This window comes from Notechis scutatus, chromosome 2, assembly GCF_049901735.1.
Source record: "Notechis scutatus isolate UNSWTSFEM ecotype Mainland chromosome 2, rNotScu1.2, whole genome shotgun sequence".
Taxonomy (NCBI): Eukaryota; Metazoa; Chordata; class Lepidosauria; order Squamata; family Elapidae; genus Notechis; species Notechis scutatus.
In genome coordinates this window covers 109863890-109882233 of record NC_142010.1, presented here as the reverse complement: position 1 = coordinate 109882233, position 18344 = coordinate 109863890, and the positions used below count along the sequence as shown (strand labels likewise).

General features: G+C 40.5%; 1 protein-coding gene across 1 annotated transcript in view; it reads right to left on the bottom strand.

The window, feature by feature from the left end:
* RHBDF2 (rhomboid 5 homolog 2) overlaps nucleotides 1-18344 on the bottom strand; it is a 99000-nt gene that overhangs the window by 35906 nt on the left and 44750 nt on the right. Inside the window, exon 2 of the mRNA XM_026667517.2 lies at nucleotides 924-1080. Coding sequence (XP_026523302.1) covers nucleotides 924-1055 — 132 coding nt within the window. The 5' untranslated portion in view covers nucleotides 1056-1080. The remainder of the gene's footprint in view (nucleotides 1-923; nucleotides 1081-18344) is intronic.

Sequence of the window (18344 nt, the reverse complement as noted above, 5' to 3'; positions counted from 1 at the left end):
ATGAAATCGAGTTTGACACCCCTGAGCTAAGGTAATTCAACTGGCTGATTATCTCAAAGATTATTACTACACAGTGGCTTTTTGGCAGACGGTCCATCTAAAGACAGATTAGACAATCTGGATTCAGGAATAGTTTACTGGAACGAATCAAGTCTGATCAACAAGATCCAGTTTAGCCTGAACCTCTTAACAACCACCCTATAAGGAGAGAACACTGCACCATATTGGCATGTTTGAATACTGCAGCCAGAAGACGTGAATATACTCTTATTAGACAACTTACATCCTGCCTCTCATCTTCTCCTTTCAGGGAAGATTCTACAGAAGACGATAGGCACAAAAGATCCTGGCTGAAGCAGATTATCTAGAATGGGTGGAGATGGTATGATTGTTTTTGTGGGTCAACAGGATTAAAACTTGACTGGGGAGTGCAACTCCTGTTTTCCTATTAGATCTTCCAGCAACGTTTGAAGTTGTGGAGCATTGTATCCTTCTGCACAAAGGTTGAGAGTTAGGAGAGCTGTATTTCAGTGGTCCCACTCCCTTCTTGGGTGTCATCGTGTTAACACAAGCCTATGATGGTGGGGTTGAACAATGAACCAGTAAACAATCCATGATCATTCCCATATGGGAGGTGAAAGCCAGTTCTTTGAGACTCAAAACAACGGCTCATATCAGATTGCTTCCAAGAGTGAAACAGGTCATAAGGAGCATTTGTGAAGTGTTTTAACTTAGAGCAACTGGCTTTTAAGCACCAACCACGGCTTTGTGCTTGAAACAGCCCGGTTTCACACTTGAAAGGAGAATGTTTTGATTCTGAAGCATTTTTTTTTTTGCACTACTATAATGTATGATTATAAGAGACACCTTTTCAGATAGCAGTGGAAATCTCACAGGCGTTTATGGATCTCAGTAATTCATACCATTGTTTGGCTGCTTTCCTCTTCGGTCTTCACTGGTGGGATCATGATAGAGAGGTTGGGGGGCTTCTTGCTCTGAAGTCGACTGTTGCTGGTGCTAGAACGGCTGCTTCCATTTTTATCACTGTCTGCCATCTTGGACCAGAAGGTATTTGACTACCTGTAATAAAGAAAGAAGCAAGGAATTTAAAACTGAGTACTCCCTTGCGTTCTTTTGATTAAAGGCAATCTTCCCCACATTTAAAGGCATCCTCTTTGTAACTTCCAACCATCACCCCCAGCCACCAGAGGAAATGCAGTCTCAACATACTTTGAAAGCTTCAGGTTGGGAAAGAAGACTTAGGAAGGGTGATGGATCAATAGATTAACATATTAGACATTTATTGAGCAACAATAAATGGTTTCAGGGAGGCACAGCAGCTTGGTAATGTGATTAAATAACTAATTAGTTTTGGTTCGCAGGTCTGCAACTCTAGGTGCCGAAAAACAAACAATATCGAAACAATATAAAAACTCTAAGGACACTCAGGCAAAAAATAAATAAATAACAATAATGCAAAACTACAACTAAACTGTTTTTACCCTCCAGCTCAGGAACACATAATTTAGACATCAACCAGATAGCTATGATTAATCAATATTTATTTATTTTAATTCATTTGTACCCTGCCTTCCTAATATGACTAAGCTAGTAAGGGGGATTTCAATAGTATGGTTACAGGTAGTCCTCCCTTAATTGACAGTCTTGTTTAGCAACGGTTCAAAGTTGTGAGGGTGCTGAAAAGCAATTTTATGGCTGCCCCTCATACTTACTACTGTTATAGCATCCCTGCAGTCATGTGACTACATTGGTAAATGCCACAGCATCCCACAATCACATGATTGCCACCTGTGAGCTTCACAGTCAGCTTCTAGACTAGGGGTTTCCAAACATAGCCCTTTTAAGACTTGTAGACTTCAACTCCCAGAATTCTCCAGCCAACATGGCAGACTGAGGAATTCTTAAAATTGCCAAGATTGGAGACCCCTCTTCTAGGCTGTGGAAGGAGTCATGGTGGTATGGGGTATTGCAAGCAAACTCTGCCCATTGCCTGGAGTTCGATCTTGTCAGGGCTGAAGGTTGATTCAGCCTTCCAACCTTCCGAGGTTGGTAAAATGAGGACCCAAACTGTTGGGGCAATATACTGACATTGTAAACCATCCAGATAGTACTGTAAAGCCCTATGGGGCAATATATAAGAGCTACTCCTATTCTAACAATCAGTCAATGGGAAATCAGCCAAAAAAAAAAAAAAAAAAGCAAATTGTGGTCACATGGTATCTCACTTAACAACAGGCCTGTCAGTGCCAAATGTGTCTTTAAATGAGGACTACATGTAAAGGTAATAATACATATAGTATTATTTTGTACATTTTCAGGAAATTGTATTTAATTAGAATGGGAAACACTTCAGATTTCACTTTACAGGCAATATTTCCATATGAGGGTATAGGACCAATGTCTGTACAATGGATTAAAATCTTTTTCTAAACAGAAGGAGAACCAAACATTAATGGGGTCTTAGGCATAAGCAGTTTGGACATGAAGCAAAAACTGTCAGGAGGGGCACATTGTTCCAGTCTCTTTTTAAAAAATATTTTCAAGTCTTGGAGCTTGCTTAGAAATGACAGGAAGCCAAGTGAAATAGTTTGGGAGCCTGACTTCTGGTAACCTCATAAGTTACTGACCCTTTTCCTATACTGGTAATCCTGCAAAATAAAGTTGTTGTTGTTGTTGTTGTTTTTAAAAAAAAGACATTCAAACTCTCTGGGTGGATTTAAAACTAATTCTGTTTTTGTATTCCTTCAGATCAACTTTAAAGGCACTATTCTCTTTAAACCTGTCCTTGTGAATGCTGAAAGCTTTTTCCCCAAAGGCCTCTGCAGTCTTATTTCATTTTATATTAATTACCCCGAAACACACACACAAACAAACAAACACACACACACACACACACACACCAAACACGTTTTTGTACAGAACCCCCTTGCTTGTTTGAAGTTTGGCATATCCACAAGGGACTTTGCCATTGATCCAAATGTTTAAATCAATTCTTTCACACCGTTTTTAAAAACACTTCAGTTGTTCGCTGAACTCCAGAAAAAGCCCCGGAAATGAAAATTTTCTATTGTGAGATTTGGATTCAGATTGGAATCAAAGCTGGTGGCTTTGGAAACAGTCCATTCCCCAATTAGACTTTTTCAACCTGCCAAAGCAAGATATATGGTATGGTATAGATATAGATATCTCTTATCACAGTTTTCACTCGTTTCAGAACTGAAACTTTCCCTCAATCATCCTAAACCTGTTTACGCAAGGGACCTTCAAGGATTAAAGATAATAATCCTGACCTATTCACACTGACCAGCAGTTGTATCATTCCCTGCAGGAAGAAGGATGCTTCAGAGAGTCATCTGAAGGACAGAACACAAACAGATGAGAGTTTGCAATTGCTGGATGGGTCAGCTAAGGTTTGTAGTGCCACTTATGTGACCTCACCAGCTTTACTACCAGAGCTATTTAGGTTAGGCTGCCTCAGCCTTTTGACCTATTAATACTACCATGGGAAAAGCTAACGGCTCCTAATAGCTTACACAATGGTCAAATAATATCTTATATATAACATGTAGATGGTGACTTAATTAGTATATACATCAGATCACAGAGCATAACAGGAGTCTCAAAGGCTCCATAAAAATAGTACCTATTTTTGTTCATGCAGTCCTTCATGGGGTCAATGTTGTATCTTATATCCAAGAGAGAAGTTTCCCCATCTTATAATCAACTATTCACATTCTAATATGATAAGAATAATCTCTTACAAAAGCTCCAAGAAAGGTATGGTACACCAATGCCATTAACATCATTAAAGAGCCATGTCCTTACCTGAGCTGCAATGGCAATAATTATATATCAGCAACTTGGGATAAAAGATAAAAGATCTTCAAGTCAAGCTTGATTGATGACCTTACATACGCCTTGGTGTAATTTTCTTGGTGGTATTATATTACTGGGCAATGTTGCAGAAATAGTTTGTCACTGTCTTGTTCCATTTTTTAAAATAATTTCCTGATCTGGTTTATGCTACTGAGATTGGTTAGTGGTTTCCCATCCTAGTACTAATCAGCTCTGCTCATTTTCCAAGCCCAACAATGGTCAGCCAGCTGTTTCAATTGGCTGAGGTCGAGTCACTATTATTTATATGACAGCACAGGATAAATCTGCTTGAGAGCAAAGCATGACAATGGAACTAATAAAGAAGTATCTGCCCAGCCAATTCAATCTTGCAGGATTTCTTCGACTAATCAATGTCATCTAAAAAGACCCTGAAGTGAATCTTTTCTGTAGAAGCACCTGCCTTCTGGATTGAGGTTCTCCAACATCTGGATGGCCCTCACTCTACTGTTGTTTAGAAAAGCCGTGAAGACTATCTATCCACTATTTTGTCTTCTTTTTTTCTTCCTTCTTGGTAATTAGTTTTATTGTAATTTTCTTGCCTCCCCTCTAATCATTGGAGTTGGGTAACATTCAAGTTTCATAGATGAATGAATGAATGTGCAGACATTCTGAATTTACCCTTAAGTGAAAAGGCAAGGCATTTTTTTGAAAAAATAAGATTTTGAAAACTTGAGACAAATAGCAGTAAGAAAAAGTCCTGGGCCTTACTGACAGCAAATTGATAGTTAACCATTCACCCAAGGAGTCTTAAAGATCTCTCATATGAAATTGCTGGTCTTTAGGAAAAGATATGCAACATGTCACCCAAACTGCCTCCTATATTAGAGGGTTCAAGTATAACAACTACGTTTAAAAAGGAATTTGCAAAGTTTGGCTAAATTGCTTAATTGTTTAACACTGATTCTAAGTAATTTACTGGAAAGCATTAATTAAACATAAAATGATCCAATATTTAAACAAGCCTGTCTTTTGAGAAAGTACAGTGATCCTTGTCTCAGTAATCCTTCAGGATTCTTGCATTAAAAGAATATGATATCCATCATAAGTCAGCTATAGAATCTACTTCCTGAATATGTAGTGATGGCATAAATTTAAAATATTTACAGACATGAACGTTAAAGATATACTATCTCTACATTCACAAAAATCCAGTTGATTATTGCATGAAATTAGATGCTAGATCTAATCCAATAAATTTAAGAATGGGAATCTTAGTCCCTCAACCACAAAACAAAAACATGAAACCTTATTCCCATCCTCACATAAAACCTTAACTCTTTCCCAGACTTCCTTTCCTCCAAATGAAATATATATTATTTCCATATATTGCACTGTGGTTAAACCATCAGGAATAAAATTTCTATTCCAACCTTCCTTAACCTGGGGTCTATAGCATGTTAGGATTGCAATGCCCAGAATTATCAATGCAGTACCAGGCTAGCTTAGGCATGAAAAAAAAAAAAAATGACACGGTAACCTTTGGCTAGTCACTCTCTCTCAGCCTCAGGGTTGTTGTTGTGGGGAAAATGGGAGGAGGGAGGTGTGTTGGATATGTTCGCTGCCATGACTTATTTGTAAAAATAATAAAGGCGGGAAATAACTAAGTAAATAAATAAATGATTCTGTTGGATGGGGATCAAGAAAGCGAGGACACCAGTTTAAAACAGCTTCTCCATTTGGTTCCAGCAGCTGGAAAGATCTATGGATTAGAAGGAAATTGTATATATCTATTCATAAGTGCTTAACCAACACTGTGCTAATGCTCAGAAAATAGTCCAATACCAACTTGTGCTGCATCTTAAAAATAGATTGCAATGGCCCAAGTAACTCTACACGGGGCTGCTCCTAAAGATCACCCAGAAGCTGCAATTAGCCCAGAATGATGTGGCACACTTGGATACCCCGTGGTTCACCTGAATAATACTAGAAAGGTGTACTGGTTTTTAACTGCTTTCGGGATGCAATTCAGAGTGCTGGTTATCAGCTTTAAAGTAGAGGGTCAGGCTACCCAGGGACCACTTCTCCCTGAGGATATCTACCCATACAATTATATATTAGATAGAATGGGCACAGTCCAAATTCCCTGCCTTAGATGTTGTCATCTGTTGGGACCTTGGAGTTTTGTGTTGTTAACGGCAACCTCAGCCCTTGGAACCGGCATAGGACAACTTGCTGTAGGACAATTCAATTTAAATAAACTAATTATAAAAGCTATCTTTATTTTTGACATTCACATTTCCTTTTGTTCCTCCATTTGCATTCTTTCTTTAATTATTCTGTTATCCCATTTCTTCAATATTAATATAACTCTGTCCCATGGTGAGTGAGATGCACTTTTTAGCCTTCCAGAAGCCTGGGAAGCCTGGCTATTCCCTACCCTCCCCCACCCAGACACTGGACTAGGATGGAGGTTGAGCTGTGGGGATGATTGGTTTAGAGGTTGGGGGAAAGGGTAGTTTTGATTTGAACAAAACCAGAAAAAGTTATGAGTCTGCATCCTAAAATTAGGCTTGAAAGAAACAGACAAGGTTTTTTTTTTTTTTTTTTTATGAACAGACCAAGTTGCATTCATACAATAAAACCATTTTTTGGACTAAAGATGTGATTAGAGACTACCATTCTTTAGTTCTAAATGTGTCTTCTCACTCAAACCATGTCCCTAACTTGTGTGTGGTTTTGCTTTTACCTAACCATGTCTGCAGTATAGAAGATAGGGTGGTCAGAGAAAAGGATGCATATTTCATTCCCAGCTGGAGATTTTTTTTCTATTAGCAATGTGGATGTGGCAAACATGATGTGACATTCCGATAAAATATATCCTTCCTGTTTTATTCTTGCAGGACAGGCTTAAGCATTAAGAAAGTTACATACTCCCTGGCAAAAGTGCACATTTATTTTCCTGTTCTTCAGACATACCAAGTTCCAGCAAATACATTTTAAAAAATTCATTGCAATGACACCAATGGCCGTTAGAGGGCAGTGGCCTCATGTTATTCAAGCTTTCTTGGCTGGCCTAAAATAAACAAGAGCCTTACTGTGGCACCTTCCAGGCTTATTTACTGGGAGGATAAAAATGATAAACAAGGAGGTTCAATGTAGACTGCAGTGTTTCTATTAGGCAATTCAAGTGCATATAGAAGATAAGCAGAGAGATGGTTCCTTTTGATAGGAATACTAGTGTTTCTTAATCTTTGCAGCTTTAAAATGTGGGGACTTCTACTCCCAGAAATCAGTGTGGGGAATTCTTAATTCTTCTCCTAGCTCTTGCCAGGAGCATTTTTTAAACTAGGTTTTTCAGCTTTCTAATTACCTGTTGATCTGATCTGCAGTTGGATGCTGCTGCTGTTAAAGAGTGTCACCATGGCTTTTAGACATTCCTTCCTCACCAATGTGCCCCTCACCAGAAAAATCCATTACAATAATCAGAAATCCCAGCCAACATGAACAGTGGTTCAATATAGGAAACACACGCTTTGGGGAATACTACATTAAGTATCACACGGTGCCTTAAATATATTATTTTAGCTGCTCAATAATATAAAGTATTTGAAGGGTGAGTATATATATATATATATAATTTTTAAAATGGAAATATGGGGTAGGTCCTTGTCACTCTCTTAATCATAAGTCATTAAAATAGAAAACTCTCCTTCAAGTCAAGTTTGTCTCATGGATGTTTTAAGAAGATGTACATATATCCTATGAAAGTGGTTGTCTTGCCCTTCTAGATTTTCTTTTTCCAGCTTCCCAGTCTTATCTACACAGTCCTGGGAATCTCCGTTACGAGGATTAACCAGTCTGGACTCTGGTCCCACTAAGCTTTTGTGGTCAGATAAGAACAGCTATATGCTGAAACATCTCTAAACTAGATTAGCAGACCAATATCTATGCTCTACATGCTTCAAAATTTGTAGAGATGATTAGGATAAAACAGCTATATAACATAATTCAGTTAATTCTGTCAAAGCATATTATTATAGTTAGTTTAGCATTTTTTAAAATTTCTGAGACATATATCAGGTGGGTGTTTGTGTGTGCACATGTAGTAAAATTTGAGAGCATCTGTGTCCATTATGCCCAGCTGATAAGAGCCTGTATTAATTTCATAGCTACCTTAAAGTGAGATATCTTCTTTTTGGGGAAGAACAGCAAGCCTTAGCCTAGCATCCCAGTAAGAATGCATTGCATGGGAGAGGAAGCCATAAATGTTTAAGAGGCCCCTCTCAGGAAGGGAGCAATGTAATAAATAATCCAGGCCCTCAAGCATCCCAGGAGAACAAGCATCCTATACAGCAATTCTCAAAGTGCTTGAGCCAGCAAGAAATAGAGCTCCTGTCAACAGAGAAAGAGGGGCTGATGCATTAGTAGTTTGCCTCATCCATTATAAATTTTTGGGACCATCGCCATCTAAATGTTGAAGGAGAAAATATTTATACAAGTCGATACAATCCCAAAAATAGGAAAACAGCACCAGCAGGTATTAGAGACCACCAGAGCTGGCAGAAAGGACTTCAGCCAAGCGCGCCCTGATAAACAAGAATAATGGTATAGAAATGCAACAAGGCAATGGGTTTTTTTCAGTGACAGACACAGTAGATTGAAGGCTGCGTTCATAGATCTAATTAGCTTCCTGTGATTAACTGAGAGATCCCAGGTGGACTCCTGCACCTCCTATGGATATTTCTTGCTCTTGGAGATCCTACAGCAGGTTATTGGAAACAAATGTTTTCATAACCATTCAGGGCTCTGAACTTCATTCAGAGTGCTTAATGCACTAAATGCACCACAAAAGACATGCCTAAGCCAAATCTAGCCTAGAAGTAAAATGGTGTTCTATTTCCAGTGGGAAGTTATGCAGAGGTAAGATTATTTAACCTACCTGAAATCAATTGGAAGTTTTATTAAGAAGTTGTCATCTACTTTGGTAAGCCAAAATAGCTGTGTGTCATCCCCTCCCCCCCCAAATTTTTTTTATATGTTCAGGCTGTTGCTGACAAAGGTCTCTGCAATTTACCTCATGCAGGAAGGACAGACTTGAACGATACGCACCCCCAAAATGGCGTAATAGTTAAGGGGTAACATTAGGGGTAGGATTAGGAAGGTCCAATTAGTCTATTCTTGGCCACAAATGTTCTGGGGGTGACTTTGGATCAGTTGTTGTAAGGTAAAATAGGAAAAGAGAGTGCTGTGTACACTATCTTAAGCTGCTATACAAAAAGCCAAATAAACCAATGAATAAATGAAGGGAAAACTGGAGTTATGTTCCTTTGGCAAGCAAGCAGCCCATTCATAGAGAGAATGACTAATTACACGAGAATGGCCATCAAACGCAGCTGCCAGCACTGCCCTCAAGAATTCTCTTTCTTTGCTTTTAATCACCTAGCAAATACAATGGCAAAATACTGGAATTCACACTCCACCAGCATAATAAAATGCCTTATCAGTTGGTGCATAGTCGTATCTGGGGCCTGGATGACTTGTTTTCTCCTTGGCAGGTTGCCTGCCAAGGAGGAGCATTTCACAATGAATGGAATGAAAGGGGGACCATGAGAAGCTGTGGTTTAGCTCCTTTAACCTCCCTTCTTCTTGAGGGTGACTGCAACCAAGACAAGAGCTATTGTGGCCAAGGGTGCTCAAAGCCACAGGATGAGAATCAGCCTTTTTTGGGGGGGACCACACCAAGGCTTTTCTTCAACAAAAATTGAATAAATGACCTGGCGTGGCTGAAACAGAACCTCTCTTTCTCTCAGCAGGAAAACAAAGGCTTATCTCCACAGGAATGAAATTGAAGAAGGCAGTGAGATGATCTTGCAGGCCATGTTAGCTGGGGAATTACGGGAATTACGGTGGTGGAAAATCCAATTCATTTGCAGGGCACCAGGCTGGAGGGAGTGAAGGTGCATAAAGAGAGCCTCAGCATGGGAACCACAGAAGATGAGAGAATTTTCTCTGACCAATTAACTGTACGCCACTATTTACATTGCATTGCTAAAACATACAGTTTTGGAGATGTGTCTGTTATATTTCTCAACCTTTTGTGCCTGGAAGAACCTTTCAAATGTTTTTCAAGTTTCAGGAACCCCTGAACACTCAGACTCAAATTCAGGGCAGAAGTTACAAAATTATATTTGTCGTGTGTGTGTGTGTGTGTGTGTGTGTGTGTGTGTGTGTGTATGTGCGTGCGTGCGTGTATGTACTGTGTTCTTAAATTAAAATAAAGAATTAAACGTCTTCCTTTCCTCTGCCTCCTTTCCCCCCATCTTCGTGGATGGCTCCTGAAACTGCTGATTCCCAGCCCAGCCCCAGATCAGATAACAGTTAACAGATAATCAGAGTTAGAAAGAACCTTCTAAGTCATCTAGTCCAACCCCCCACCCAAGCGGGAGACCCTACATCATTTCTGACAAATGGCGGTCCAATCTCTTCTTGAAAGTCTCAAGTGATGGCGCTCCCACAACTTCCGAGGGCTAAGCTGTTCCATTGGTTGATTGTTCTCACTGTCAGAAAGTTTCTCCTTATTTCCAGGTTAAATCTCTCCTTGTTCAGTTTCAGTTTCAGTTTATTCCTTGTCTGGCCTACAGGCGCTTTAGAAAATAGCTTGACCCCTTCCTCCCTGTGGCAGCCCCTCAAATATTGGAAGACCGCTATCATGTCTCCCCTGGTCCTTCTCTTCACTAGACTAGCCAGGCCCAGTTCCTGTATCCGTTCTTCATATGTTTTAGTCTCCAGTCCCCTCTTCTGTACCTGCCTTGAGACAGAGCCCCCTGGCCCATTGTACCTGCAAGATAGGCAGGCATGCCCTGGCAAGGAGAGTCCTCACAAGGAGAGGGTGACTCTCTGTCTCACCACCTACTCCTCTCTCCTCTCTTCCTTATCCCTTCCTCGCTCCTCAGCTCAGCTCACTCTTCTGCTCATGCTCTGGTCACCTCCCCGTCTGCACCTGTATGCACAATCCCCACTCCTGTCCAGGATATGCACATACTCTGGCAGTGGGTGGAGGTTGGAAGGGTTTTGTTTGGTCTGTCTTTTTAAAAAAGAAAATCATGATCTCCAGGGAACTGCTAATGAGCTCTGATGAAAACCTAGGATTCTGTGGAACCTCAAATAACTGATATTGGTTAATATCAGTTATTTCAATCTTCTGCAATTTTGACACCTTTTAGAAATATTGGACAAGAATTCCCATCATTCTCAGTCATCAGGAGTTGTGGTCCAACACACTGGGAGAGCACCAGACCGAGAAGACTAGCTGCGCCTATTTGAATGACATCTCCCATCATCCCCTGCCAGCACACACAATGGGTAATGGCTAGGCACGACGAGGCCTGTGTTCCAAATACATTAGTGTGTGTGAAGGCCGCATTTGGATATGAGCTTAGCAGTCATTCATACACAAAGTCCCAAATAAAATTTAGTTATAAGTTAATGTTGATTATATATGCTGCAACATAGTCATTCCAAATTAATCTATCAACCAAGAAGCAATATTTCAGTATTTCTAGAATATAGCTAAGCAACTACCCTATAGTTTTTGAAAAATAATCTTCATTTCTCAAACTTTTATTTCCAAGGTTTAGTCACTATTAGAACATTAATCAGTTGGAAAAAAAACAAGCAAGGGTAGCTTATTTGGCTCCATCACAGAAAGATTAACTCATGGGTAATTTTTGGGTGGTACCAATTCTTCAAAGAGGGACAGTCTGGGATATTGGTTTAGGCAGCATGTTAAAAATCAGGAGACTGTAAGTTCTAGGCCTACTTTTGGCACAAATCCAGCTAAGTGGCTTTGGCCTATTCACACTCTCAGCCCTAGGAAGAAAGTAGCTGCAAACCACATCCGAAAACGTAGCCAAGAAAACCTTCTCCAGACAGACTCCAGGAGTCAAAGATTGACTTGAAAGCACATTTGCAAAAACAACATTTAAAAGTTTCAATCCAAAATTGCATAATCTACTCCGTAACACAAACAGCCACACAACCCAAGATTGATTCCCCCCACTCCTGTTTGCTCCCATACTTCATAGCTGCCTCACTTGGAACAGGCTTAATATACAAAAAAGAGACTCAGTTGGAATGGAAAAATTTCCCTTCCAAAGTCCTGCAGACAGTGAGAGAAGAGACTTATTCTCTGTTAGCAAGGAAAAGAGTGAAGCATCTAGACCAGGGGTCTCCAACCGTGGCAACTTTAAGCCTGGAGGACTTCAACTCCCAGAATTCCCCAGTTAGCAAGCTGGCTGGGGAATTCTGGGAGTTGAAGTCCGCCAGGCTTAAAGTTGCCAAGGTTGGAGACCCCTGATCTAGACTATGCCAACTGTAAACTATCATTATGGAACAGAAGAATGCAATGCATCACAAGGGGAAAAGAGAGAGAAGAAGAAGACAAGACCAGAGACCATGTAGTGGTTTCCCAAAATAAGATCATTCACAGGTACTTCTGACACTTTTCCATGTTGTCACCTTGCTTAGTTGGCTTTCTTTAATCAATGCAACAATCCCGCTTGCTATGATTTGATTTACTTAGTCAGCGTGCTATGCCTGAATCCATTCAGACTTCCTTCATTATAGAAGGATCCTATAATCAAGAGACTGAACTCATGGAAGAGAAGTAAACATTATTTACTTAATAACCCAGCTGGTGCTTACTGAAGGAACAAATAAAGAATTTCCAACCAAGCAGCATATCATCAGTAAGCCAATGATGGCGCCTGGGACCAAAATAGCAGTACGGCTCACATTGTCACAGGAGCAGCACAACAATTTATTATTTGTAAAAATAATCATAAAAACAATAAAGATGGGAGAAACACCCACCCACTTGAACTTTGAATCAGACGACAATGAAAACACAGGTAACCGTCCAGGTGGCAACTACTCAGATGACTGCAAATCCTTCCATTCCCCACCATTCAGTCAGAACTGAAGAAGCTTCTTGGATAAGAAGCAAAATGTTTTCAAGAAAAAAAAACCCATGAAAGATATAGATACAGATAATCAGAGCTGGAGGAAACTTGTAGGTCATCTAGTCCCCCGCCCAAGTGGGAGACCCTACACCATTTCTGACAAATGGCAGTCCAATCTCTTCTTGAAAGTTTCAAGTGATGACGCTCCCATAACTTCCGAGGGCAAGCTGTTTCATTGGTTGATTGTTCTCACTGTCAGAAAGTTTATCCTTATTTCCAGGTTAAATCTCTCCTTGTTCAGTTTCCATCCATTATTCCTTGTTTGGCCTATAGGAGCTTTAGAAAATAGCTTGACCCCTTCGTCCCTGTGGCAGCCCCTCAAATATTGGAAGACCGCTATCATGTCTCCCCTGGTCCTTCTCTTCACTAGACTAGCCAAGCCCAGTTCCTCCAACTGTTCGTTGTATGTTTTAGCCTCCAGTCCCCTAGTCATCCTGGTTGCTCTTCTCTGTACTTTTTTTAGAGCCTTAACATCTTTTTCATAATGTGGTGACCAAAACTGGATGCAGTACTCTAGGTGTGGTCTTACTAAGGCTTTATAGAGTGGTATTAGTACTTCCCTTGATCTTGACTAGTCTAGTTCCCTTGATCTTGAAAGTCCCTTGATTCCCTTGATCTTGAAAGTCTAGTTACCTTTTGGAAAAGAACCTTTGGGTCTGATTGTCCTCCTTATATTCCAGCGAATTAGGAAGACATCCACCAGAGCCAATTATCTCATTGCTCTAGATTTTAAAAAATGGTTCAGCCCTTTTGTCTACATAACAGTTCCTACGTATTTCTATCAAGTCCATCTTTCTCATTCTCTACACAAAGCAACACCAGAGTTAGGAGTTGCTCTGTTCTTGTGGGTGGAAGTTGATCTATAATGCTGTTCTACAGAGAGAGTATATGGAGCTCATACTGAAAGGTGGAAAAACCATCCTATTCTAATACTTCTACAGATTCCGCTTCTGAAGGAGGAGCCTGGATCAGCCCCTGAGGAAGGAACATGCTCAGAAAAAGTCTTACTCCTCTTGCTTCTTTTTTCAAATAGAGTCACTGACCTCTGGTTGCCATTACAGGCTGGTAATGTCAGTCTAGTTCAGGGGTCACCAACCTTTCAGACCTCAGGAACCATTAAATTCATAATTTTAAATCCCGCGGACCATTAATATGATCTGCCTGATGACTGGCTGGGTGGGTGTGGCTAGGTGGTCATGTGACCAGGTAGGCATGGCCAAATCAATGTTACTCATGTCGAGGGGCACCTCACCGGCCTCTACTCACCCCTCCCCTCCTAGCCACTTCTTGCCTGCCCGCCTGAGTTCCTTAGGTCCCCAACAGGAAGTAGTTGTTGGAGTTAAGCAGCTGTTGGCAAAACAGCTGGCTCAGTTCAAATTGGATCAGACCGAGAAGGAGGCTCAGCAGAAGCACCTCACTGAGGACTACGAGCATAGGCTTTCCAAGCAGAGGGAAGACCTGTGGGAGTGCAAGGCCAGGTACCGGCACCTGGAGGCTCAGCAGACTGAGATGGTCAGCCAGTTCCAGGCCATGATGTAGTCCCACTGGAACAAGGCCCTCCGGCTCTTCGCCACCAGTGGCACTTCCCTCCAGCCCAAAGCCCTGCATCAGGAGGCTAAAGCAGGCCCCAAATCAGAATTTCTGCCCCATTCCAACCTGCACAAAAAGACCCCAAAGGGGGAGACTCTTTGCAGCAACACAAACATTCATTGCACATATGAGCTGAGGGGCCGTAGTTTGAGGACCCCTGATTTAATGCAATATAAAAAATGCAAATAATTTTTCTGCGGACCACCAAAATTTTCCTCACGGACCACCAATAGTCCACAGACCACCAGTTGGTGATTGCTGGTCTAGTTGAATACTTCTTGGGCAGGTAGTTGGCTAAGATGGTCAGGAAACACAGTGGCACATATGTAACAAAAACAAGAAGCAGGCTGTGGTCAAATAGCAGAGCAATCAGCTGATGGCCTCCGACCCTGCTTATGGGGTTAAGATACCTAAGGCTGCTTAGAATCAGTAATGGGGAAAACACCTCAGAAAGGGCAAAAGACATCCCTTTCCTCAGCCTCGTTCTGCGTTAGTTTTATTCAAGTGAAAAGCGCAGGAAGAAGTATGCAGGCTTGGCCAAGATATTTGTGCCTGAGGCGATGAAGTGTTGTACATTGTACAATGTACATCTCACTAAGCCAAAATGCATAACACCCAGAACACCTGTCAGAACATTTTGACTCTAGATGAAGATCCTCTCCTCTTCCCATGAAATAAAATACAGTGTTGTCCAATTAAATACGGTAGCTGGCAGATAATTTCCCAAATCTCACTCTGCCTAGAGTGAGTAGAATGGTCTACTGCCCCCAGCCTAATGCTTTTCCTTTTCCTTTGTATTATATTGTTATAAATATTCATACATTGCATTGTTTCAATTACAGTGACATTTATATGATGATTAGAGGTTAAGCTATTTAAATAACAGACTGTTAACAAAGTATTAAAATACCAAAAGGAAAGAAGAAAATGTATCAATCTTAATTACAATTTAGGTTATCAATATACAGCATTAAATTATTTGGCTTTTTCATCCAAAGTCAAAAACTGTATTAAAGTAAGAACCACTGAAATTCAAAATCAAAATATCAATTACATGGTAATGGGATTGATTTTAACCTAATTATTTAATATTAAAATCTCCATTGTATTTTTTAATATTGCTGAAAAGAAAAAAAAAGATAGATGAAGCAAATTTAACAAAAGTTAAAATACCTAAAAAAAAATAAACAGGAAAAAGAAAATAATTATAAATAGGAAAAAAAGGGCTTTGAAAGAATATCTGAAGGACAGTGAAGAAGATGCACTGAAGCTAGTATACCATGTGGGTTTACTTACTACTGGAGAGACCAACTGTCCTACATGAAGGCCCAAATGAAGAACAGAAAAGAGAGATGGGAAGACAAAGAATTACACAACCAGTACATTAAAAAAAAAAAAAAGCAGGCAAAGCAATTTTTTTAAAAAATGGCTAAGAACAAGAAAGTTGAAGAAAGAGACAAGAGGGGCTAATTCTGGCTGCAAAAGACTACGCCTTAAGAACAAATGCATACAAAGCCAGAATTGAGAAGATAGAAGAGAAGAACAGACAGAGAAGAACAGACAGCAGGTGCCATCTCTGCAAGGAAGCTGAAAAACAGGGAACCATCTATGGTAGTTAGCTGATAGAAGGAGATGGCACAGACTAAATACAAACAGTGGCATGGTTAAATCTTGGATATTGTATGACAGAGGCTTGTCTGTTTTTAATTTTAAAACTAAAGAGCACTTTAGCTTCTTCATTTTCTATTACTTTGTTTTGTGGTTCCACCAGTTCTCGCTCGCAGACAAATAGTCTTTCTTGCAGATCTTCCAATGGAGCATTGTTGCTACTTTGTTATGCTGCTGTTTATAGTCAGTCTGTGCCGTCTTCTTGCAGCAGCTAACTAGCTGGTCCACTGTTTTTCAGCTTCTTTGCAGAGGTGGCATTTGCTGTCCGTTGCCGTTGTCTTCTCAATTCTGCTTTTATGCATTTATTCTTAAGGCTTGGCCTTGTGCAGCCAGAATTGCCCTTTTGTCTCTTTCTTCAAAATTTCCTATTTTTAACTATTCCCAGGCTTGTTATCTGCTTTGTCTGCTAGTTTTTGTTTTTAGTATATTTAAATGGCCATATAATACTTCGCTATCTCTTTTCTATTCTTCATCTGGTCTTTTTTGTACATGAGTTTGGTTTCTCCAGTACTCAGTAGGCCTTCATGATATACTAGCTCCAGGGCATTTTCTTCACTGTCCTTCAGATATTCTTCCAGTGCCCTTCTTGAATTAACTCATGTACTGGCAAATATTCCATGCTCACCCATGATAAATTGAAATGTAGAGTATGTCAATGTTGTCACTGTGTGGATGAAGGGTACTATTCGTAGTCAATATTTTTCTGATCTTCATACAAAGGGTTTTCGTTTCACTGGAGTCCCGTTGATTATTCCAGCTGTGTATGTAATGACTGGAATTACCCAGGTCCTAATTGCCTTGATGATATTTTCTCCACTGACTTTGGACTTTAAGATCTTCTTCTTCTCTCATGATGTGCTAACTTCAAACCTTCTACTTGATTTCAATGTGATGGATGTTGTCAGCTTGAAAGATGCCCAGATATTTGTAGTGATATTCTTCATTTAGGCTCTTGATGTAATTTCCCTAGGACACCTCAATCCTTTCACTTTTCACTATTTTACTATGTTGATGATAAGGATGGCACACTGGTCCTATCCAACCTCCATAAGACATAAGACATAAGAATTTATTTGTCATTACACTCGCAAGCGGGTGCAACGAAATGAGGTATATAGACAATGCTGAGCAGTGATTCTATTTTAGGTGTTTTCCCATGCAGCTTCAGATCGTCCATCTAAAGGAGATAAGATAGCCTGGCAAGTGTTCTTGATGTCTGATAACCATGGCCTGATTTGTTCAGTATTGTTGACAGAGGAATCAATGCAATTACAAACAGTGGTAGTGACAGTGAGTTGCCTTGAAAGATTCCTCTCTTCATATTAACCTTTCCCAGTTTATCACCATTGACAACAACTTGGTCTTCTGTTGTGCCCTTGATCTTTACACAAAACATCTATTGTTTCTATTGACTCTTATTATTTCTAGGCACTTGACTATCCAATGATATGAAAGGGAGTTGAATGCTTTCTTGTAATCCAGTGGCCACCAACCTTTTTTGTTACCACGGACCGGTACAAAATGTACAAAATGATCCACGGACCGGTACCGGAATCAGCACGCACGACCAAGGCAAGGCGAGCCGAGCGACCGGCCAGCCAGCCATCCCCCGCTTCTCCCCGCCACCTTCAACTCCTCCTTTGTACCTTCTCGCGGTCGATGGGCTTTTCGGGCTCTTTCTTAATCTCCTCCTGAGTAACGCGAGACTCCACCGCCATCGGGACGGCTCTTCGTTCGAAGCTGCCCCCTCCCTTCGATGAAACTAAGACGCAAGGATTCCTTCAGCACCCACATGCCGCTTTCCAACCAACGACCGACAAGCTCACCCGGAAGCACTTTCTCAAGTGCCATCGAAACAAGCTGGCGGCGCCCAAGCAAAATAGGTGGACCGGTACAAAATGATCCACGGACCGGTACCGGTCCGGGGCCTGGTGGTTGGGGACCCCTGTTGTAATCAATCCAAGCTACACTCATGTTAGTCTTCCTTCTCTTACAGTTTTCTAAACTCATCTTGTCAATTAAGAACTGATCATTTATTCCTCTGCTATTTGGGCAGTTTTCTTTCTACGTATGTGGAAAGAACTTACTTTTACTACATACTGTTGGATTGTACCACATACAATAGCAGGTAGCAATGCATGAACAATTATTATTTTAAATTTTCTGGCCATCCAAGTCCAATGGGAATAATAATATTCTGTCACTTCA